Source organism: Alexandromys fortis, unplaced genomic scaffold, assembly GCF_014885135.2.
Source record: "Alexandromys fortis isolate MF-2015 unplaced genomic scaffold, M_Fortis_MF-2015_v1.1 scaffold_20, whole genome shotgun sequence".
In the NCBI taxonomy this organism is placed as follows: Eukaryota; Metazoa; Chordata; class Mammalia; order Rodentia; family Cricetidae; genus Alexandromys; species Alexandromys fortis.
The window spans coordinates 4581007-4606650 of record NW_026067903.1 but is presented as its reverse complement, the minus strand read 5'-3'; the positions used below and the strand labels follow the sequence as shown (position 1 = coordinate 4606650).

Below are 25644 nucleotides of genomic sequence, written 5' to 3'. Positions count from 1 at the left end.
TAGCTTTTCTGGCCCCAATCTGGGTTATTTAGATAATTTTGCCATATAGGGAGGACTAGTATACAGGCTTTTAGAATCAGACCTGGACAAACATTTTACCTACTTTGCTTAATGGCTCTGTGACTCTGGGGAAGTTACTTATCTCTCTGAGCCAGATTTCTCATGAGTATTAAAGGGTTAATAGTTGAACAAGCTTCATAGTGTTGCTGGGTAGCACAAATGAGCAAATGTTCTAAGTGTTCTTAGCACCATGCTTAGCATATAGTTAATGTTATTATTTCTCCCCCTTATCTATCTATCTATCTATCTATCTATCTATCTATCTATCTATCTATCTATCTATCTATCTATCCAATTTTACATACCCACCCAGTTCTCCCTCCCTTCCCTAATTATTTCATTTTAAACAGAACTAGTATTATTCTTCCATCATGGCAGCTTAACCAAGCAGGTCTTTCTATAGTTTACGGATTGTTTTCTAAACATTTGTTTTTGTTTTGTTTGTTTTGGTGGTAGGGACTGAACTAGGGCCTCCAGAGTTAATAACAAATGCCCTCTATCATCGAGCTGCATCTCCAGCATTGAGTTGACCTGGTTCTTACCCATACTGTCCATCTGATTAGTCCTGGAATCCCACTATGCTTGCTCAGGAAGGGGCTTGTGTAAGAACGATTAGCATGGTGCAAACATTTAAGATGCCCAGCAAATGAGCCAGCAACAGTGCCTCTGAGGGCCTCCACGTTAAGTCTCAGGGACCTGGATGTTCCCGTGCAAAGCCTGACAGCTCTGATCAAGGATAAAGGAGGCAGTGGGAGCTCAGAGCTAGGCAGTGCCTGGATCTTTCTCTGAAATGGTCTTGCAGTTGAAAACCCTCCTCCTCGCTCGAGCTCTGTGAACAAAGCAATTCCGTGTCTCTCCTGTGTTTTAAAGCAAATAAAGTCAGCGTCTAAGTGTCGGCAGCATGCGATGTTTAATTTGCATCTCACTCAGGGGCACAAGGTTTAAGGATGGAGGGCTGAGGGGACCGCGAGGGGAATCCAATCACAGACTGAGATCCAGACTTGTGGCTGAATCAGCTCCAGCTGTGATCTTGTCAGCAGTTGTAAACTGAGCTGGGTTCATTCCCAGGGTGAGGATGTTCAGGACAAACGAGTAAAATGTCACTCAGGTGTGTCTATGGGAAGTACCATTCTTACGGCCTTTTCAAAGAAGAGACAAGTATTAATGATAGATTGTGTGTCTGGAGACAGGGATCAGGGACCATAACCAAACAGAAACACACACACACTGGAGACAGGTTTTGAAACCAGAGGCCCCAAGGGGAATGTTTCCAGGACACATCAGTTTAGAGGCTCATGGTCCTGCCCAGGAAGTAAAGGCTTCTCTGTCTTTCTCATTGCTGCTCTAGGTTTGTGTTCAGGCTACAGCCATCACACTCAGTGGATGGTATAGAGGAAGTAAACTCTGGTTTGGTTTCTCTTATGCACCTCTCTTGCCTCACTGGCTTGAATGTTGTCACACGCCATGACCAAATGAGCTGCATACAAAGTCAGAACAAGTGACATTAGCTTGGACAGGGAACACGGCTTCCAGGCTCCGAGAGAGCCAGCCCTTCTGGTTTTCCTGCACAGAGCTGGTCACGGGGTAAGGCGAGTGGGTAGAGATGTTCTTGGCAGGGAATCTGGTCTTGGGCATCTTCCTCACGCTGGCAGCCCTGCCATGAGTAAGACAATCTAATCACCCCACCTGCTCAGAACTGCTACGGTTCCTGCAGGAACCGAGAGTATGGGTTCCACCATGGCCGGAAGCTAGTGAGGGGATGCGGAGGTGAAGGGAGCGAGGTGAACGGTGATCAGGCCACGGAGCACTGTGCTCTCACGGGATTAGCGCCATTCCTGAAGGGCTGGATTAGATGTCCTGATTCCTCCATAAACCACTTGCCCTTTTTCTACTCACTCTTCTACCTTGCTGCAACGTAGCTGCAGGATATCTGCTAGATGCCAGCACCGTGCTGCTTGGAATTGCCAGGGACTTGGAATCATGAGCCACATAAACCTCTTCTCATGATAAAGTACCAAAGACCAGAAACTGTGCTATTGCAGCAGCAAACAGATAAAGACGGCAACCGACAGGGCAAGCCTGTCGGGCCTTCCCGGCAAAGACTCCAGCAGAGCCATTTGTTCAGTCAAGAGTCTTCATGCCTGGGTTCTAGGGCCAGTTCTAATAATACTTCACTGCGGGTCTCAACTTCCTTATCTGTTAAGAGAAGGGCTTGATTATGTGATTTCTACGGCATTTCTTTCTTCTAAAAGACTTTAAGCAATACATAGTTAATTCCAAACAAAACTAGATGACCCTCACATTAGTTACTTATTCCCAAAGCTGACAGTACTAGAATTTCAATCTACAAGTTAAAGTTAACTTACACTCTTAATTCCTTTACTATTCTCCAGGCAGGCTGCTGAGCAGCTGGGGGACAAGTTAACAGATGACTACAAAATGCTTCCTTGTATTTTCTTCCTACACTTGCATATAGGAGCATCATGCAGCATTTAGGCATATGCCACTAAGTTCCTGGCTTCATGGCCCCTAGGAGTCTAGATAAGAACTGGCATTGCCACCACTGTAAGTACAGTCAGCCCTGTGCACATGAGATTCCACATTCACAGGTCTAACCAATCACAGGGGACTCCATATCCACAGAGTCAACCAGTTAGTGATCAAAATATATTAACCCAAACCCTGCATGGGTACCGAACATGTAGAGAGCGTTTTCCTGTTAATTCCTAAAGAGTGTGGTATGGTGGCCACTTAACACTGCCACTGTGTTATGGGTTGTGAGTAATATAGAAAATGTGAAGAACATGGGAGGATGTGGCTATCACATACTCTGCTGTTAGACACGAGGGATTTGAGAATTAGTAGGTGTGGGTATCTGCAAGGGGTATCCCAGAGCTAGTCTCTGTGGGTGCGGATGGATGGCTGTGCTCTGCCTCCCAGATGTAGGCAAAGTGACTTTAGGATCTGTCTGCGGTCATGCTTGACTAGGGAACTTTTACTTGTAGTATTGGGTCAATTAAGAGTTTTCCTCCATCATAAATTTGGTGCTGCTTGTTATGTACTCATATCTGGCTGAGGCACAGGAAGCACAAAGTGAAACCATGCCCGTCATTGGGGGTTCTGAAAGGACTGGCAATGTGGAGTCCTATGTGGTAGGATGTAATTCTTAGATCTAACTGAAGAAGGGGGAAGAGGACGAGTAAGGTTTGTAGAAAGGAATCCCTGGGTGCAGTGGGACCTGAGCAGAGCCCTAAACTCCAAATGACAGCAAGAGAAGAGGCAAGCTTAGGGCAAAGTGGGTGCAATGGGAGTGACTTGGAGGCTGTGATCACAGGGATAGCTGTTTGGGGAGAAACCAAACCTGGCTCAGGCCAGTGAGTGGAATCACTATCCTCTGTCCAACCTCATGGATCCAATGGTCCTTCTATTTGGAAACATCAGTGGCAAGGAAAAGGGCTGAAAAAAATAAGGTGGGGTTGACTAGCTTTCTACATCGGGTAAAAGAGAAATTCTACAAGCAACCGGCATCCACAGAACGCTGGTTTTCATCCTGTTGATACCTAGTCCTTTCTGCAAATCAGCGTGAGAGCTGCACAGACCCTACTTGTTTACTTGATTTATTTATTCTTCATTTGTTGTGTGTGCGTGTGCCACAGAGCATGGATGGTGGTCAGAGATCGAGTGAGGGAGCTGGTTCTTTCTCCCTTTTCACCATCTGAGCCCTGGGGATCAAACTTGGGTCTGGCTTGGTTGCAAGCACCTTTACCATCTCCCACGTCCTCTCAGGTCTCTTAAATCCTATCACTGGGACATTATCAGTGCTCTATGAATACCTGTTATACGGTATTGCTTAGGGAATAATGACCAGAGAAATATGTTTACGATTCACTCAGATGCAGGTTTTTTCTTCTTCATATTTCCACTTGAAGTGGACTGACTTCATGGATGCTGAACCTGATTTGGGGAGGGGCCATCTTGTGTCAATTTAGTCAGAACACATTGGATGGGATTTCTACAGTCACTGGTAGAGTGAAGGCTCTTCCTGCAATTCCTGTGCTTCCTTGTGTGCCCACTCTACCAAGAAATCTACACTTCAAGGGAGGTTAGGGATGAAGACTTCTTGCTTGGTCATTCAGTTGGGCATGACATTTTTATTTGCTATCTCTGTTGTGCTCTCTGGGCTCTCAGCGGTTCTGTGACCTTCACACTGGGGTTTACGAGGCTCTTAGATCTGAGTGGGGAGAAGTTCAGTCCCACCCAGCCTTGCACCAGAAATGCAATCATGTAGACATCTCGCAGCAGAACACCGCTGCTGTGCGTAGGCACAGGTGTGCTGGTGGGTCCCGCCATGTACTTATGCCTTTATGAAAAGCGGTGCATGATGGCAGCAGTTACTGTGTAGGATGGACAGAGGAAGGCTAGGTGGGGTCAGGGGGCTGGGCAGGGGAGCTGGTGGATGTGAGGAGAGGCTAATGCTCCGGAATATACTCCATTGCTGCACTTGACCTCGCTTACAAATCAAAGACAAAATTACTATGAATTTCAAGATGTGTGTGTGTGTGTGTGCGCGCGCGCGCATGCGTGCGCACTCGCGTGCACACACGCATAGACAGATAGCTGAGTGCAGAGCCCTGTGAGAGTAGAAAGGGATCTAGCTGTTCTTGCTGGTACCCATAGATTTCTTTTGTCTTTGTCTTCCTTTAGAAGCCAGGTCCTGACATAGTAGCCTTCCGAAGGGCCCAGGGCCTGTCTAGTGCCTTCCAGCTACCCAGCTGCCTGAATCCCCCTGCCTGCTCACTAAAGCAGGGGTGGGAGAAAACGTCCCGGACTATCTCCAACTTGGAGACAGCTTTAGAAGCTCAGTGGAGACAGGGCTTGAAATAAGCTGGCTCTCATGTAATTAAAATAATTATGAATGAAAATCATTACTTCAGTAATTGCTTTATATTATATTTACTACCATTTCCATTGTGTAACTTATCTCATTAATTACCGCTGGAAAAAAAGTTAGTCAATGAATAATTAATATGATGTGATATCCAAGGGAGAAACAGTGCTTAAGAAACAGACTCTGAAGGAAAGCCTCACCCACACAGTCCACTAATGAGAATCTCCCAGTACCAAGGCCATTACCCGGGAGCAGGGCCCTCTGCTTACAGCCCGCTGTGATGAGAGGTCAGCGGGAACATCTCTCTAGCCTGAACACAACTGGAAACAGATCTGAAAATCTCCAGTGGCTTCTGCTTTATCGGAAGCAGACAGTACTTCGCATGGCTAACTTGGCAAACGTACAAATTAGAATAGCACTGCAAATGAACACGGTGCTGGTGCAGAAGTAGCCTACACTTCAAAGTCAGTGGGAGTCTGATGTTTCCTATGAGAGCATGTGCTGTGGGAGGGGAGAGGACAGGAGGTCAGCCAGGTGCCCCAAACTGCAACCTCCAGCCAGATTTCCAAACAGGCCCAGCACCTGTAGGGAGCTGAAAATCAGGGAAATCAGTTATCAAGGAAGGCACGGAAAAGCAGGGAGTGCTGGTGTTGCACATACGCCTTGCTACACACCCCTTCGAGATCTCAACACTTCCCTTGCTTGTTTCTTTTCTAAGCCAAACATTTATTATTTTATTTTTTGAAATTATGTGTATGTGTGTGGGTATATGCATATGAGTACAAGTGCCCACGGAGGCTATGGGATCCCTCGCAGTCAGAGTCAAAGGGAGACGTAAGGCACCCTCTGTGGGTGCTGGGGACTGAGCTCAGATCAGTCAGTATACAGAGTATACAGTATACAGTATTCAGAGCACTGCACACTCTGAATGGCGGAGTCACCGCTCCAGCCCTTGACTTTCTCCTATGCGATTTCCAGCAGAGATCAAACCATTTTACAGAACATTTCCTTTTGGATGGTATTTGAATTGAAACATGGTTTGTATGGGATTTCCAGATGAAATGCAGGACACCTGTTGAGATTTAACAGATGCACATCGGATAGAAGGCAACATCAAGAAGACATTTACACCACGAAATTATCCACTGTTAATGGATCTTGATGGGCTAACTCTGGCAACCTTGAGTTTATGGCCTTTCCTGCTCATCTTGTGTAAAAGCGCACGCGCACACATGCAGCAAAGCAGGAAATGAGGGTGAGTGATGCAGCAGGATGAGTGACACGCAGAAACTGCATCACCACTAACTGCCATGCAGGAGACTGTCCCCTTGAGTTTTTGCAAAATGTCCTGTGGCAGGATCCTAGTTGGAACAATGGGTCAGAGTATTAATTACAATTAATGACAGACAAGGAAAGCTTGGGGACCTGGGGATTCATCCTCCAAGTTGCCAGAGTTGTATTTTAAAAGCAACTTAACACAACAGTTCATGTGTGAACAGTCAGAAGATGAAAGTAGCACGGTGCTGAAATATCACGAGTCCACTCCAAAGCCACGAAACTCAGAGTTAATACGCTTCCTGGGGTTTCCGGATGAGCAGCAAATCTTATGCGACCACTTTCCTACTGAAATAAAACCGGTTCATGGCTTGATGGCTGAAACACTGTCTGGCTACTTCTGATTTCTGAAGTGGTCACAGGAACAGGCTAGCATGTTTATGAGAGAGAGAGAGAGAGAGAGAGAGAGAGAGAGAGAGAGAGAGAGAGAGAGAGAGAGAGAGAGAAGGAGATGTGGCCCAGCCCAGGTGTACAGAATGCTGTTACTAAGGGGTCTGCAGAGCACTACAGCTGGCACGCTCTGTGGCACGTGGACAGGAAGACAACGGAGGGTGCTATCCTATTAGCAATGATGTCAGAGTGTAAACCGTAGTATTTTATTGGAAAGAAAGCTGCTCCGCTTTCTAGCCTCTGCCTTCCACACTCATACTTCCTGTGATCTTTTACTCATAGTCCACAAAATGGTGGGAAATTCCTTTGGAAAGCAAGCCCTCTTCTGTAGACCATATATATTTATCTGTATGCTGAGGACTGAACGCAGGCCTTGCACATCTAGGCACGAGTGCTTTACTACACGCCTAGGCCACACCTCCTATTGCAGTAGACACAGCTGGCCTTTAAAAATGCAGTGTATAGGTGAGGGCTCTACTGCTGAGTTAGGTGTGTGTGAAAACGCCATAACGATGTTCCGTATGCTCACTAAGAAATGAAACAGTGTATAGGGTAGTGTCTTTGTCTGTTCAGACTGTTGTAAGAAACACCACAGCCTGAGTGCTTAAGTAAGATACTCACTTCTCGCCATTCTGAAGGCTGGGGAGTCCAAGATGAAGGTGCTAACACATGTGTTTGTTGGCGAGAGCTCTTTCTGGCAGGCCTATCGCCATCTCACTGTGTGCTTACTAAACTTCTTCCCTGTGCATGTTTTCTAGTTGCATCATGGGAGCGCATGACCTTATTTAAATCGAATTACCTCCCAAAAGCTCTCACCCCCTAATTCTAAGAGATGGTGGATGAGGGCTGTAATGGAAGAATTTGTAGGGTGTGGAGGCACAGAAGCCCTCAGACAGCCTTGCATGCCCCTGATTCTCTAGTCTGTTCCAGGCTTCACCGCCCACTCCCTTTTGGAGGCTAGGAGAAGATCCCTAGGAGAAAATCTTTATGAGCATCGTCCTCACCAGGTGAAGTTAAAAGCCTGCTGAAGTATGATGGGGAGTCACTGAGAAGCTCACACAGGGAAGGGTAACACAGGAAGGTGGATTGCCAGCGAAAGCCTACAATGGCGCCAGAAAACGTAAGGCCACCTGCAGGAGCCTGTCATAGTCATGAAGAGTTTAGGAAACAGTCTTCATTGTCCCCTCAAGACTGAGCCACAGCACTAGAAGAGAGATTTCTTAAAATCTGAGGTGTTATCATACTTTAGCAGCTGTACCATTGAGAAGGCCACAAACACTGCACAAGGGTTCTGATTTCTCTACAGTCTTGCCAACAGTTTGTGTGTGTTTTTAAAAAGCCAAACATATCTCATGATATGTAATCTCCCAGAACTTTAGCCTAGTGGAGAAAACCTTGTCTGTACTAATAGAAGGGTAGAGTCATAAATTTGGGTATATGGGGGTCACGTGTGCTCCTACAGTTTCAGATCCACTGGGACGGGGCCACAGAGGCCAAGGGTACCGAGCTTTGTGAGCCACACACAAGTCTTCCAAGGGACCCAGGTGCTGTCTGTAACCTATCAGCTACTGATCTGCTTGACTACTGCTGGCAGAAAAGTAAAGGTAAGGAGAATGTGCTGGACGGCCTCCAGGTAACCAAGAAGGCAACGGTTGGGAGACTAAAGAATTCTCAGTGGAGACTAGACTTTAAATTGGAGCTGTGTGTGATAAAAAACAATTCTGGATGAGAATAGCTGTATTAGTAATTTCTTTTACATGACAATGTTTACTACTACTGCTCCTTTGAACCTTATCAATCACTGTTACAGTGGTCCCAGGTTGGAGGTAAGAGATTAAGAGGAGAGAAGGAACAGGGTGCTTGATCTTGCCTTTTAGCACCAGCATTTTGCTAGGGCAAGAAAGTCGGCACAGCTGATGGTTGGTCTCCAAAGCAATGATATCTGGGTGGGTGTACATTCTAAAAACCTGCTGTATACTTGAATACAATCTGTCTTTCATTTCGAAGTGCTAGTGAATAGGTACGAGATCTCCAGCCAGTTGGAAGGGGAATAAAATCTCCCTAGGAACAGAAATCTTAGGAGACAATATTGACTTTCTCTTCTTTCCGTCTCACCTCAATCTGTCTAAGCGAGTGGTTCTCAACCTGTGAGCTATCTACAAAGACGTTTACATTACAATTCACAACAGTGACAAAATTATAGTTATGAAGTAGCAACGAAAATTTTACAGCTGGGGTTCACTACAACACGAGGATCTTCATTCAAGGGTTTCTCAGCATTAGAAAGGCTGAGAAACACTCGCTCTAAGCCCAACCAGTGCGCTTTTCAAATGCTTTGTCATCTCCTATTTCAAGTACAGAGCATGGAAAGACGGCTGAAATTCCCGGACCTGCTTGCTCGGGGGGAACGAGCTAGGTGAGGCACGTTGTACCACACAAGCCTCCATCTGAGTCCATCTTCTGGGGAGGAGGGCTGAGCAGTCCTGGCCCTGGGTGTAGCCCTCTTGCATGTGCTGTGTATGACTCAAGGAGAGCTGAAGTGTGTGCTGTTTTCAGGGACTGAGTAGGGTGGAGAGGGAAGGAGGCCCCGTGCAATCAGCCTGTGGTGTGGCAGGTCTTCCCCGTCCAAGGACACATTGTCCTTGTTGTGGGACATTTTGATCACACTCTTACATTCTGGAGATTTGACGAGAAAGTTAAACCTTGAATCCGGGGGTGGAGTCAGCAGCTGGCTGACTGGAATTTGTCATAGAGAAGCCAGCAGTTTGGATAGAGAAGACACGACAGGAAGGAAAGGGTGGGGACCTGAGTTTGGCGTTTCTTTCTTTCTTTCTTTCTTTTTTTTTTTTTTTGATTCTGAGATGAAGGAAGAGACCTGTCTCTTCCAGTGTTTCTGACCAAAAAGCAAGGTCAGCTAGTTGCTACTCAGCCTCTGAGTTAGCAGGCTTTCACCCAAGCCTTTGACGCTCGAGTCTTATTGATAAAAAGAGCAATAGAGAATTAATTTAAACCTACATATTGCGGCTGTGGCAGAGCCGGGACCCAGGACTGGAAGCCCCACCAGGTCGCGGCCTGAGTGTCCAGCAGGTAGTGAATGTGGGTCTTGTGGGACCATAGGCAATCATTAATATGTCAGTATATTCATGTGTAGCTACTAAGCCAGGAGAAAAACATCAGGCCTTTTCAAACCTTGGCTCCAGTGGGTTCCACACCTTACTGTGTTCATTAACTTTGGGTGGCAAGTGATTCAACAGTTTGAAACTCTAGTTTCCCATATTCAAGATGAGGATAGTAACACCCAGAGAAGAAGGCTTTCTGGGGATGATATGGGACGGTGACAGAGATATCAGCACAGAGCTGGAGACAGCAAGCCAGCATGCTATGCCAGGAGGAGAGAGAACCCAACGCCCAGAAGACCATGCACCTTTGCGAGAGAGGACGCATTAACAGCTTCCTTTGTGTTCTTCTTCCTACCACACTGAGGGACGTTCATCCTTTTACAATTGCATTAACTAGCTCGCTTACAGCGACTCACAGAAAGCCTGGCCCTCTTTCTGATACCCTCTTGGGTAACTAACACCTCAATTTGCCACGCTCATGTAGTGTCTACTGTTACTTGCCTTGGCTTCCTTGAGCTCTGGGATTAGGCAAGCTGAATAGGGTGAGTGTCTCCACTGTAAGATGAAGAGCTGTGACCTCAAGTGGCTCACTGACTCACTGGCTGTGAAGAACGCGCACCCAGCCAAGGAGAGCTGCATGGGAAGCGGCAGGGCCTCTGACTCTCAGTCTGGGCAGGTTTTCAGAAAGCCCTATTCGATTTGCTACATCAGGGCCAGCAAGCAGGCCAACCTGGCCTGTAATATACAAGAGGGACCATGACTTTGGTCTCCACAAGCTTGTTTCAACATTTTAGCTGAAATGACTACAGTGAGCAGTCACACTAGATCCCATCTCTCAGGACGTGAGGGATAATGATCAGAAAACCATACAAAAGGAAACCAGACAATCACAGTGGCGAAGGGGACAAGGTGGAGAAATCCACTTGGGATTTGGTAGATTGCCCCAACACCAGGATGTACTTTGCAGGGTTTTGATGTTGCCCAGGACGAGCAGAGATGGACACTGGATGTTGCCTGTCAGAGGAGGATGTGATGTGGGCTGCCAGACACTGGCCTAGAAACCAGCACAGGGCAGGGAGTTGGACAGAGAGAGAAAGGTCAGGCTGCTCCAGCCAGCGGGAGCACATTAACCTTTCCTGGCAGCAGGGAAGTGCAGTGGCTCCAGATCACAGTCATCGGAGGCCAGCTAGCCAATGCAAGTAGCCAGCACCAGCCCGAGGCTGCCTCTGCAAAGGAATGAAAGGAGCTGAAAGGAATGAAAGGTCACTGGGAGGGGAGGACTTCTCGAGAGGGGCAGGCCCCGAGACTGTAGTTAGCAGCTGGCTGGGCAGTAAGGTCTAACTGGCTGTGTGATCCCAAGTCCAGAGAGATGCTTGGCTAAAGGACAGCTCCGAGAGGGAAGGGCGGTTATGGAGATGGAGATCCTGCCTGTTAGGCTCAGAAAGGCAGAGAACGAGGACTCCTTGGACTTGGGAGATTTCAAACCAAAAAGGAACTGCTGCAATGATTTAAACGAATCCCCATTTTAAACAACTAAGCAGTCTGAGTTTTGAACAAAACACGAAACAATAACCCCAGCCGATGGCATGGCTTACCACACGGTTCTGCATGTTCCTCTCACTGGCTTCCTGGGGCACTGTCAGGGACAGCAGGGTTCAGAACCACATGTGCACTAAAGACACAGCGTTTTCAAAGCGGCTCTTGTCAAACAGACTATTGGTGAGCTGGGGAAGACAGCTTAGTCGGCAAACATAAGGACTTCGGTGCCATCCCCAGAACCCAGGTGAAATGAGAAATCATGAAGGGTTCCTGGCCAGCCAGCCTGGACAAACAGGAGAACGCCAGGCCAATAAGAGACGTTTGCCTCAAAACATGAGGTAGACAGCTCCTGAGGTTGTTCCCCGGCCTCCATACGCACACAGACCCCCACCCAATACAGTTTCTTACTCTGGGATCCCCTTTGGGTTCTGCTCAACTGATCACACTGGGGGCACTGAGAATGACAGCTACATATGCTCAAGTCCAAAGCAGGTGACAACTATACGGAATATCTTCACTGGTGGTCGGTTTGAACACTCTGAAACAACTGGCCAGCAATTTACCACATAGTAACACAGTTCCTGCAGGGCAGTCGTCTATAACCAAAGCAGTTTGCAACAAGGTATAGGGGGAGTGTCTCTCTCATAAATATGTACTTATAAAGTTCTATTTTTTTTAATACATAGCCATGACAGGAAAAATATATTTGTTATACAATAGCTTTTTTTTTCTTGGCTCTTGTGTTGAGAAATGCCACATGCACCATTGTGGTGGTTTGAAATAAAATACTCCCCCAAAGGGAGTGGCACTATTAAGAGATGTGGCCTTGTCATTGTGAGGCAGGCTTTGAGGGCTTTTCCTCAAGCTTCTCTCAGTGTGACGGTCAGTCAACTTCCTGTTGCCTGCAAGCTGTAGACTCTCAGCTATTTCTGCCTGCATGCTTCCATGCTCCCCGCCACGATGATAATGGACTACACCTCTGACACTGTGAGCCAGCCACCCTCAGTCAAATGTTTTCTTTACGTGTTGTCGCTTTACAGCAATACAAACCCTGCGATGACCATTTTATGTAAATTTAAGTAAAATTAAATGAGCCATAAACATGAGACACACAGAACATCCACTACCCTTGGTGTAGAAAGGACAGCTATAAATGTGTTCAAAGGCACAGGACTTGTTCAAAGGCAAGTGACAAAGACTAAGCAAAAAAAAAAAAAAGGCCCGTGGTTGAAATGTCTTGCCTCTGGGGACTTTATCAAAAGCCTGAGAGGATGCATTCAGCAGTGAGGGAACACAGTGTGGGATGATACTGGGTGAAATGAGCCAAGGGCAGCGTGTTCAACTGTCCCGTCACTGAAGTGTGAGGACCTGGCTCCTTCTGGCCCTTCTGAGGGTTTACAGAACACAGCGGCACAGATGAACAAGGTGCCAATCAGCTGTGCTCCTCAGCAGTCACTGTAGCTGGAGGAGCAGGATGAGCAGTGAGTTAGCCTCTCCTTCATCCCACTCAAGAAGGCCAGGGTCACCTCTAATCCTATCCGAGTAAAGAGTGCTTCAGTGGGAACCCCAGGACCTCAAAGCCATGTGAGGACATTGATCTCCTGCTATGTAGGAGAGGCCACCTTGGAGCTTCCCAAATTTCTAACATTAGAATGTTTTCAGACTTCAATTCTTCTTCAGATGATTCAGTGTTATGTGTGTGTGTGTGTGTGTGGGTGTGTGTGTGTGTAAAAGAGAGAGAGAGAGAGAGAGAGAGAGACAGAGAGAGAGAGAGAGAGACAGAGAGACAGAGACAGAGAGTTGGGGTAGGGAGGGAGGGTCGGGAGCTGTCTTAGTACTGGGACCCAAGTCTACTTGTATAGTCAATTGTTTCATATATACCTTATACAGACATTCTGAAGGCAATTTGAGATGGTGTTTTAGGTAACACTATACATGAAGCAAGGTTTCATAGCAGGGAATCTTCCACTTGTGGTGTTAAGTTGGTGCTCCAAAAATCTTGAATTTTGGAGCATTTTGGATCTGAGAATTTGGATTAGGGATTTTAGCCTTTATCTGCAGACCTATTCACTTTCATATATAAAAAATTTATAGAGCAAAATAGAGCATTTTCATATATATATTACTGTGCAAATACGTATCACATATTTTAACCATTTTCCTCATACATGTCACTGGTATTAAGCAAATGCATGTTGCCACAGACATCACCCCTATTATTCTTTATAAAGGAGTCGAAGTTCCTCTGTGTATGCTTCAACTTATGTCACCTATGAGCTGGGGCTCATGGCAATTTTGGGCATTAACTAATGGGTTAAAGCACTTTCACCCAGAGGACCCTGGGGCTAACTCCTCCCTGGCCAGACATCAGGTGACAAGTCTGTATTAATCCTCAAGCACTCTCAAACCCACTAAACCATTTTAAAGGGCAATTAGTGGCTTTATACAACTCGTTATTTATTTACTCAAAAGCCTGTAACTTCTTCCTGGACTCTCTTCTGTTGCGTGAAATACATGTTTGGGACCTTTTAAACTGTGTATTATTTACCTGATACGACTCAATGGCTTCTCTGGAGCCATTTAGTTTTATTGTGGAAATTAGTACTGGGGGGTGTGTGTTAAAGCTGAGCTTTAGATCCTCTAGCCTGTGGGTGCCCCCCTTGTTAATGTCGTGTTAATGCAGTTGACTGGGCTAACGGCCACCCAAGGGCTGTGAGGGACAATTATGTGGTGGTCCTATAGGAGCGGGAGGGGGGAGCAAAGCGAAGGGTCTCTGCTTGTGAGTGCGATGGATATCGCAGGGCCCTGTTAAGGACCAGAGAGACTTAGCACATATGGCTTTATTCATGGCCCCACACAGTGCTCTACCTGAGAACGATGGTTTGATTTTGAAATAATAAGGATTATTTGTTCTACAGTGAGAAAACCAGGCCAGTTCTTGAGCAGTTATCAGGAAGAGTGTCAGAAATTGATCCAGAGGAGTCTTCTACATGAATGAAGATGTTAGAGACACAGTTGTGGCCAGTCCATCAGAGATAGGTGTGGACCTCATCTAGGGCCCTATGGAAGAACAGGCTAGAACATGTTACACAAGAGTGGGTGAGAACTATCCAGGGCTGTTTGTGGAGACTTGCTGATACCAGCTTTCCTCGGACGGACAGACAAGCTAAGGCTGGTTATGGCTTCCCAACAGACCTGTCTTCTCTTCTGGGTGCTAAGCCTCTAGGAGGACTTGAGCCAAAGAGCATCCCCTGGTACCGGGGTGACAGGTGTTCCCGAATGCTGTGGCGGTGGGGTTATTTCCCTGCAGGAAGAGGGACAGAGCAGCCGTTCTCTATAAGTGCGTGTGGTTTGTCCACAAACCTAGAGGGAGGCCATGGTCCTTGCCCTGCTTATTGTAACTGGAAAAGTTTAGACCCAGATGTTGACTGCTTTACCCAATTCTCACTGTCCTCCTTGCTTTGTTCTGTGATGTCTACCAAAGAAGAGAGAGGTCAGGGATGGCTGGGCCAGGAGTCTTGGAGCAGGATGCACACTCCTGGACTGTTTGGTTTTAAGAGGCATGCGGGGGCTGCAGAGATGGCTCGGCAAGTGAACACACTTCTAGAATTCAACCCCGGACCCCGCTCACTGTGACCACCATTCACACACCTTGTGTGTGCTTGTGCATGCACAAATACAAACAAACAAAAATAAGTAAATAAAAAGGCATGCACTTGGTCAGGATTACATGATGGTTCCCACAGAGCAATACTCACTCTTTAAGATGGGGCTCCCATTCTGAGGAGCTGCTGGGATTGCTGTGTGGAGCTGGTCCCACCCCCACCCAACACTGTGCTCTCTGGCCACCCTGCAGCCCAACACTGTCCAAGCTGATGCTTCCTCATTCTCTGCTCCACTCCATTCCTGTTCATAGCCATTAATATAATTTTCCTTCATGTCACACTTAAAATGCCCCTCAGTTCCCCTTTCTGTGCTCTGAAAAGACTCCGCTCCATCACATGCCCTGCCTAGGTCACCGATTTCCTCAAGGCTTGACGGGGGCAGGCGCTCTGCTTACTGATGTGGCTAAAGGCATCAACTCCGGGGTCAGACCGATTGTTCTGGTGCTCTGAGATGCAGAAGAAAGTTGCCTGAGTCTATTAACAGAAACCCAGATGCAGGAGGATTTTAGGGAAAGCAGTTTAGAATATGAAGCGAAATGGAATCCTATTGACAACAGCGTCTCTTTATAGCCCTAATGTTGAATCCTTTCTTCCTTGCTGAGCGGGCTATGGCGAGGATTAAATGAATAGTATCAATGATGCCCTTAGCATGCTGACACACAACTGTTCCAAGAGAACACTATGCATACCGTATACACACAACTCTACTTTCTTTGCCACGTTCTAAGCACCTGGGGAGTGGGAGCCACAGACAGCAGAATCTGGTGTCTTCAGACACCAGAATATAACCACATTCATTCATTCATTCATTCATTCATTCACTCAATCATTTGTTCATTTATGCATTCATTTATCCACCCAATAATTTCTCCCCTGGTTGCCAGGTAATACTCTAGGGACAAAGAGATGACTAAGGCAGAAGTAATACACAGATGCAAGAGGTGGCTATGCCTACAGCAGAGATCCCTGACATTTCAAAGCTTGCTTTGTTGTTTTGTTGCTGTGTGGAGGATGACAAAACTGCACTGGTTGGACCTGAGTTCTAATCACAGCTGGGCCACTTGCTTCTGTCATACCACCTGCGCGTTGTTGAGTTTACATTTACCGTTTTAAAAATTTGTTTTTGTTTTCAGGGTTTCACACACCTCTCAGGACTATTCTGAAGACTACAAAATGATACAGTAAATGGGACAGAGCTTCTACATGCAATGCTCTTTGAAAACTTGTGAGGTGCATGCTATCCCAAATCTTCATTACTAGGAATCCCTTGCGTTAAAGAGACTGGAGAACATGGGCCCCACAGAGACAGTTGATAGTCAGAGCTGTGAGTTTAAAACTTCCTTAAAAGTGCCCCATCTCTTTATGATGCTCAGCGATCATTTGGGCCAGTGAGATAGCTCAGCAGGTGAAGGTCCTTGCCACTGAGCCCGAGTTTATTCTTCAGGATTTACAAGGGGGAAGGAGAGCATGGACTTCCTCAAATTGCCTCTCACAGACACAGGACCCATATAGCACGAGTGTCACCCATGATACATAAATAAATACATGCAAAATGCTTCTAAAAGAAGGGACCGATTAGTAGTACACAGTCGCTGCTGTTCTCCTCTCCCATTGGACAGAACAGAACCCGGAGCACCCTTGGGAGCTGGCGGCCCTCTCCAACGCACTAAATTCCCTTACCTCAGCTGAAGCTGCCCCTGTGACTAGCCGCCCCCCTCCCCCCCAAGAAGAGTCTGGAGAAGAAGCGCTGCCAGCCAGTCCCTCCAAACAGGGATGTGTTTCTGGACACAGGTCATTTCACATTCCACTCTCTAGGTGGAGGTGAAGTTCCCGAAATTGTAGGCTATTCATCATTTACTTCATTTCTTTCTAGACTTCCCCATGGAAAATAGGACTCCATGCATGAAATTTATCTGAGAAAGGGAAAACTGGAAAGCAGCGAGCACAGGAGCAGTACCAGGCCTCTCTTTTTGTAAACCCAACACCCAGCCGTCCTCTGGCTGCCAAAGCCCTGAGCAGAAGCCCTTCTCAACTAATGCACTTCAGCCCGGGCGCAGCACCCCACCGAGCATGCTGCACGCGCTCAGTGCGGATGGTGGAATAAATGAATAAATCCATGGCAGTTGTTTGGATTTCAATATAAATGGATCTTGGATCTGAGAATCTGCCAGATGGGCAGACAGGTTATAGCCTGGTGATGTGTCTCCAAAGCTATAAAAATGTAGCCATGGCTGGAGCTGCACACTGGCATTTTAGAATATATTATATGCACAATTTAAGCGCATGGCCATCCCTGCCCTCCAAGTGCCATTGCTTCAACGGCTGCATGGAGGTTGGCTTTCTTGATCCTTCTTCTTCTATATTTTTTTTTTATAGACAAGCAAATTTTTTTCCTCAGCCCCTCACATTTCTATCAGAGTGTGATTTATTCATACAAAATTATGCTCCATTTTTATAAAACCCAAGTTGCTGCAAATGATGCCCGAGGTTCCACAGAAAATATTAATTCCTGATCTGCTGCTATAAAGCATGCCTGCTCTCCGTGCAGGGGCTCTGTCGCCCCAAGACAGATGGAAACAGTCTCAGGGTATGATTAACTTCTTAGTCCCGGCAATTTCCTCGTGCTCCTCTGGCCGCGGACTTCCAGATTGACCTCCAGCTTCTCTGCAAATGAACAGTCGCTCGGATTGATAAATCACACGAATCTCTCTTCTGATCAGAGTTGTCTGCTATTTACTACTTCCAGAGAGAAGTTAATCATACCCAAGGCTCTTCATACGCGGCATACACATCTTTCCTTTCTACCAGCCCTTCGCATATTCTCCAGGTTACGGGTAATGTGGTAGCTTTTGCAGTGCGGACTCTGCACCTTTATACACAAACCAAGTGTCCATCTGTCCCTCTTTCCTTCATCTGTCCTCATACCCAACAAGGGCAGCAACCCACAAGAAGAAAAGGCACTTGAGAAGATAAAGATGGAGCATCTGTGCAAACTAATATCTACTAATTAGTTTGCTACTAGTTTGGTACTAAGTAGGCACCTCTTCCTGCCCTGGTTTACCTCTTGTTTTCATCATTTGGGGACACCAGTGGGCCGCATACTTCTCCAAAACATAAAACAAAAACCTACACTCAGGTATAGAAAAGAACAAAACCCATACCAAGTCCATCCTCCTACAACACATGCTGTTGTCTCGGGGGGAGGTCTGGGTAAACTGGGCTGCGGTCCTGTTTCTCACCCTGCCTGGTGTACTCTGCTGTGACTATCTGGAATGAACTACAAACAAAGTCCATTGCTGGGGTCGATATCTGATGTGGTTTTTCTAAAGTTAGGCAATGGATGCATTCTATCTTTAATGTTCTGAGACCGTTTATTGATTATGAGACGCCCCAAACTTTCGAGCACCTGGCCTGGGTATTAAGCTCCAGCTCCCCAGGGCACAGCAGATTGTCTGCAGAGAATGATAACAAACTGCATGCATTTTGGAAAGTTAGAAGAGGGTTAAAGAGATGGCTCCGTGGGTAAAGTCACTAAGCCTGATGACCCGAGTTTGGTCTCTGAGACCAAGGTGGAAGGAGAGGGCCGATTCCACACACAAGCATGCTGGCATAGACACGTATGTACAAACACAAAATGTAAAAAAAAAATCATTTAAAAAAAGCTATAGTAAAGGCATATGAATATTTTCAACAAAGAAATGATGTCTGAGGAGATAGATGCTGTAAATTCTTTAAAACTTTATTTTACTTTTATGTGTATGAATGTCTTGCCTGTATGCATATGTGTACCAGGCGCATGCCTCTTGGGTCCCCTAGATCTGGGGTTATAGAGGGTTGTGAGCCACAATGGAGGTGCTGGAAATCAAAGCTGCGTCTTCTCGTAACTACTTAGATATCTACCCAGCTCCAAGATTTTTTTAATTTAAGTAAAATATTACACAAAGTGCTCATGTATCAACCTATCATGCCTATGGATATGTAGAATTTAAAATGTACAGTTAAAAAAGATAAACTTCACTTTAAGGAGTTTAGTGTATATGATTGAACATTGGACTTGTGCCTCTTTAGTGGGTAGGATTTGTCTTTAGAAAACAAGCCAGGTAACTTTTGAGATTGGAAAGGAGAACCTTTGTAAGTCCTTGGATAGTATCACAATCATTAGTACCCAAGAGGCATGAGAACCCTGCTCTATCTTAGGAAGGGAATGGGAGACTCGTTCCTTTCCTTTCCCTATAGTAGGCCTTGTTGGACCAGGTGTCAAAGCATTAGAGGGCTTTCTTCCAGCTGATCTTACAATGCAAATCCAGATCTTCCCAACAACCTGGTCAGCAAAACCTTGCTTTTTCATCAGGACCATGATGTCACCCTTGGTAAACATCACTGTACCCATGGGCAGATGGTTAGACAATGTTTTGGGAGTGGAGTCTCTAAAGAAGAGTTCAAGGAAGCATGGTTGGAGCCAACTGGGCGTCTCTTCCCAATTCTAGAATCAGAGAACTTAGAAAACAGGCTAGGTCTGAAAAGGGCTTTGTCATTTGGATAAAAACGGAAATGCTGTGTAACTGTTATGGAATTTTATAGAAAGAAGTGATAACAGGCTAAAACAAAATATAGTTTAGAACGTCAGAAGGGTCTCTATAATTTGGTGTAGGACAGACTGTGATGGTTTACACTGTCAACTTGACAGGAAATAGAATTACTTAGGAGACAAGTTTCTGGGCATGTCTTGAGGGAAGGCCAAAAGCAGGTTAACAGAAGTGTGAAGACCCACCTCAACTGAGGGCAGCTCACTTTCACAGGTTGCAATCCCAGACTAAAGAAAAAGGAGAAAGTGAATGTTATCACTGCTACCTGCTTCCTGACTGGGGACACTATTGACTGGCTGTCCCAAGATCCTGCCATGATGGCTTTCTTCCCGTGATGCTAAGTAACTATGAGTTCAAATAAACCCTTCCTTCCTTAAGGTGCTTTATCAGATAGGTTGTCACAGCAACCAGTAATTAATAGATTATTTCATGCTCTAAGAAGCTACTGTGAGTAGGCCATGATCTGAGGTGATGTGTTTCATTCAAAATCTGACATACAGAATATTAAGCAAGTCTGGAAAGATGGCTCAGTGGTTAAGATCACTGCCTGCTCTTCCAAAGGTCCTGGGTTCAATTCTCAGGGCTCACAACCATCTGTAATGAGATCTGCTACCCTCTTGAGGAAGAGACTTGGTCAGTTGTCCTCATCAACTTAGCATATTAGACCTTGAAACACAATATGGACAGGTATGGGCTGCCCATGCATGCATGCTTCAGCATTGCCAAGGCATAAATTTCATTCATTTTTTTCATACAATGATGTGGACCCAATGCACAATGATTTTTTTCTCTAAAAATTTTGGTTTGATTTATTCAAAATGTTAAGTAATATGATAGGAAAAGGCAGCTGCCATGTGTCCAGTTACTATTCTCTAATTTTCAAAAAACTAGAAAATAATGAATCCAAAGAATCCAGGAGGTATTTTTAAGTCCCAATTTTGAAGAAGAGTTTTATAATTTATTTTTTTTCTTAAAAACAAACAAACAAACCAGGGCCTTGCTATGTAGTCCTGGCTGGCCAGGAACACAATTATAAAAGCTGCATATGGTGGCACACACCTCAGGAGGCAGAGGCAAATGGATCCCTATGACTTCAAGGCCAGCCTAGTCTACACAGCAAGATTGAGGCAAGCAGGGCAACACAGTGAACATTCTCCAGATGATTTCAAATGCTCTCATGTAAGCCCCAGAAAACAGAATGTGTTCAGAGGAGGAAGGGACAAAATTCTTGATGAGCTAAACAAGCCAACCACAAGATCTCAGTTTGCCCAAGGCACCCTTAATCTTCACTTACACATACCTTAAAAGGGTGACCAGCCCGCGGCCATGAGCTGCGTGTGCCTAAGGATGGCTACCAACGCAACCAGCACAGACTCCTAGGCTCACTTAAAACACTTTTAAATTCTAACTCAGTTATTTGGTTTCTGAACACAAATTTTGTCATAATGTTGTGTCACAATGTCAAAAGGCTAGACACACCTTCAGGCTTGTAACAAGACTCTCAAGTGGCTCTGAATGTCGAGAAATATGGAGACAGGAGCTTCTCACAATTGTATCACCAGAGCAGTGTGTTAACCCAAGCCATCACCTGGAAGTGAGCCTAGTTCCTCTAATTCTGAGTAAAAACCTTCTGGATTGAATGGGGGAATATCCCTACTATACTGGGGAACAGAGGAACAGTGACAGTGGGGACCCCTGCTTCTGGGCAGGTCACTAGCTTGACAGGGGATTTTAGTGAGAAAATAAGAAAGAGGTCAAAGGGTTCCTCATTAAGATCTAGCCACACTGGCTTCCCAGGGCTAAGGCATTTGAGGAGAAACCTTTGAATGTCTCAACTAGTGTCTGATGCAACCTGTACGACTTTAAAGGGAATGTATTTTCTTAAAAGACGGTTTGGTTCATTCTAACAAAGGTTGTCATGACGCTTCTCATTGTATATATACATAGTTTTATCAAGTATATATTTTTATATTAGAAACTTCATCCATCCAAAGGGGGTAAATCAGTGGTTTGTAGTATATCAACAGTGTTCTAGAAACACTGATATGATATAATATCACAAGCTTTTCATGGTACCTCCCAAAAGGAAATATTACATGTATTAGTAAAGGTCATTGTATGAATCTAAGCTTCCCTTGCTGTTCAAAGCATTTGAGTCAAAGATTCTCATTTCCAAAGAGAAGATAAAAACGAAGAGAGAAATATGTGTAGGGAGAGTCTGATTATGCCACACAGTGAGTTTGGATCCTGGGTTTTTCTCTCTGAGTTTGATCTCTCTGATCAAAAGGCCCAGAAGTCGTGCGTTTGTGGGCTTCCCAACAGCAGCTCTGTATCACGTGGCAGCTGCTCTCAGAGCAGGCACACTTAGGTGGCTGTCACTGGGCAAAGGTTCTTTAGCCAAAAGAAACAAACTTAGGTTCGGGCCTCCTTAGAGGAAATGCTTTTCACCCACGTGCTCCAGATAATTCACCTAAGCAAGGAGCTGTACCTGGGAGGAGTGCTGGGCTGATCTGGTTTATCCAGTAACCACTCATTCTGAGAGAAAGAAGTCAGAAGGAAGGGTGGGGCAAAAGCTGCCTGGCCAATACTACTGAGGTGTGTGTCAGTCAACTGAGATGCATCACCACAGACAGACAGACACACACACAGACACACACACACACACACACACCTTCGTCTGTTCTAGACAGCGAATCTGTATTTCTCCATTTGGCACTCTCTTTTCAGAAAAAGCAGGGTGCAAATTCCAGTTGAGTAACACAAGGCAGGAGAAACAAGTCGAGACCGAGAAGTCAGGCGGGAGACCACGAGTGGCTTAGGCATACAACTCAAGAGGAAATCTTATCAAAAGGCAGAGTCCTCTGGGTAAAACGATATGGAAAGAGTGAAGAAAACACCTCAAAATAAATGAAGTACGTATTGCTGAAAAATGAGCTTGGCTCTCAACCAGCTCCAAAGTTCAGAATTTACTGCACCACTCAGACCTTTCCCCCGAAGTTTCTGGTCTCTTGTTTCACGGCACAACAAGGATTCTTCGTACTTTATGTGAAATACAACAAGACGATTTCTGCAGTAATAAACCCCATGCACGCATGGCAAATCCAGGCACGCAGAATGTTTAACATCCCAGTCCACAGATTCTTTAGGGACAAAATCCGATTATGAATTATATGCCACAATAAATAGGGCTCAATGTTTCATAAAGCAATTTATAGTTCATAAAAATGACAAAATGTACCTGTCAGATAGAGCGCGGAGAGCTGTTCTCTGGGCTGCCTGCTGGAAGAAAGGACGGAGATGTTTATTTAATATTCTGACTTTTAAATTATGCGCTCAATCTACAATCTCAGAAAAAGCCTGTGTCCCACACACATTTTTGTCAAGTAACTGTTAGCAACACAGTAGTAGAAAGCCCTGCTGTGTCACGAAAGGAAGGTTCTGGGTTATCCTGCACCAATGCACACTTGCCCAGAAGAGGCGGAAGTGGGGGAGGTGCTAAGTACTCTTCCCTGGCTATGTAGGGGCAGTCTCGGGAAACACGGTGAAGACCTGAAGTGATTTTTTTTCCTACCCCTTGAAATTAGTTTTCCATTGCTTTATCCTCATTTCCTGTAAGAAAAGAAAATAACTTTTTACCAGCAGAGGTGTAAATCTGTGTTGGCATGTGTGCCTCTGCGCTGTGTGTCCGTGGATGTGCATATGTGAGCACACTTACGGATGTGTGGGCAGAGTCCAGAGGAGGACACTGGTATTTTCCTCTAATGCTCTTTGTCTTGTTCCCCTGACTCACTGTCTCTCAGGGGACCTGAAGCTGTCCATTTTCTCCAGTTCAGAAAGGCTGGTTGGTCATCAAGTTCCCTGGATCCACTCATTTCTGCTGATGTTGTAAGCATATTGTGGGCATGCACATCTTTTTTTTTTTTCATTTTTGACTGGTTTTGTATTTTGTTTTGTTGTGTTATTTTACATTTACTAAAGGTCTCCATATTTGGAAAGTGGATGGCTGTCTGGGCAAGGACACAGTCTTATAAGATCATTGTTATTAGGCACCATCATGATGTTGTGACAACAGTTTTGTTTGTTTGTTTTCTAAAGAGCTTTTAGTGACCCGGGGAGCTGGATTGTTTGGTAGAGTGCCTGCTGTACAAGCAAAAGCATTAGTGTCTGGATCCCTAGCATCCTTGTGAAAACATGCACACATGTGCATCTCAATCCCGGCTCTGCAGAGGCGGACTCCCAGACTTACTCCTCACTAGCCTGGCCCAACCAATGAGCTCCAGGGTCAGTGAGAGACCCTGCAAAAGAAAAGAAAGTAGCCCTCCAAGACTGAAATGGAGCGCGTAGGCTGACTAGCCACTGTTGTCCTGTAACCAGTCTGGTCTCAAATGCAGTCTTCCTGCTGGTGTCACTCAGCCCACTTCAAACTGACCCTCAAGCTGATGGGCTGCCATCAAGACCTGCATTTGACACCTCTGTGCTTAAGCAGGCTCTCTGGCTGCCTGTGGTTAATGAGGCTTATCCTGGGCTCTCTACAGACTCACCCTTGGTTCTGACTTGAGGACAGCTTCTCTCAACTCTGCAGCCTCTTTAAGCCTTTTCTAAGCCACTTTGTGATGGTGTATTTTTACATTAGTGTGAGGTATAATGTGTGGTCTGAGAGTTGGTGTTAGTCACTGAGACTGGAATGGAGAAACTTGAGATTGCCAATGGTTACCTATCAAGCAAAATTAGGAACAAATTGCGGCCAACGAGACTGCTGTACTTTGTAAATTTCTGTTTACCCAGTAAATTCCAACATTAAGGAACAACAACAAAAAACATGGATAGTGACCGAAGAAGACACCTGACAGTGAGTGACCTCTGACCTTCACATGTAGGGGCATCTGCACACATGTGTGTATTCTAACAACCATGAGGGATGGGACTAAAGATCTAGTCTGAACTTAAAGCTAATTGACTCTTTTCTTCCTTGCCTCCAAAGGTTCTTCCTGCTGACTTCTAGGACAGGATGCAACAAATGTTGATGAGTAGCTGGTTGGAAAAGGATTTAGAGAGCAAAGGGAGACAAACAGAACCAAGAAATGGCTGTGCACACCTGAGGTGCATCCCATAGAGTGTCCCCTGCTAATGACCTTGCAGGATTATGTTGGCGGGTTCTATCCTAAGGTGTGTGGGAAGTCTGGGACAATGGTGGCTTTCTTTTAGCAAGCCCACAGGATGCCGGCTTAGAGACTGGGCACTCACCATCCATCCATCCATTAATGTCTTTTATCATTCTTCCAGTCTGTCAGTGTGCTGAATGTCACCATACAGTCAATACCGTGGGACTCAGCACAACTCCTCAAAGTATTATTTATTTTTAAAATGCTTGTTTTGACTGTACTTCTCATTGTAAGTATTTTTCATTATGAAATACTCTACAGAGGACAATCACCATCCATTAAGAAAGGCAACGAGAATGCATTAAACATTTAAAATCACTCTTAGAAAACAGGTATATGACTTCACCTAAGCAAGGAGTGATTACCGAGAAATTTTTGAGCCTACTCTCCTAAACAAAACCAAATCCTTAAGTTTTTGCACCCTGTCTCAATTTATAGTTGGAAAATAGTAAAAGAAATAAACATATATAAAAATATACAGCCAAGAAAAAAATTACTCAGGTGACTCCTGACTGAAGCCTGAGAAACTGGTCGTAAACTAGATGGACGGCCCAGTTCCACTCCTTCAAGAGTTGCATCGCCGTGACCACACTCTCCTTCCTTAATCTCTCATCAGCTTTTCCTCTAGCTTTCCTGATTCAGTCTCTGCGGAGTCACTAGAGAGGGTTCAGAGAATGCTCCACTGATCTTTCCTGAGTGCATTAGTCATTCATGAATGACTCTGAAGCTTAAGTCTCTAAGACAAAACAAGTTTTCTGCCAGAAATAGTCACTCTCCAAGCTCCCCTCAAGAGATGACATCCTCTCTGTCTTTATCTTAACAAGGCTGGCGCTCAGAAACATAATCAGCAGATATTCTGGTTCCAGGGTATGCTAAAGGAATTACAAGTCACAATCTGTT

At 45.5% G+C, this 25644-nt stretch overlaps 1 protein-coding gene across 5 annotated transcripts in view; it reads right to left on the bottom strand.

Moving 5' to 3' along the window:
* Positions 1-25644, bottom strand: part of Aff3 (ALF transcription elongation factor 3) — a 471150-nt gene that overhangs the window by 66211 nt on the left and 379295 nt on the right. For 4 of the 5 annotated variants that reach the window (XM_050134761.1, XM_050134764.1, XM_050134763.1 and 1 more), the window contains one exon: positions 22821-22861. In XM_050134761.1, coding sequence (XP_049990718.1) covers positions 22821-22861 — 41 coding nt within the window. The remainder of the gene's footprint in view (positions 1-22820; positions 22862-25644) is intronic. The other variant, XM_050134762.1, reaches the window with a different exon arrangement.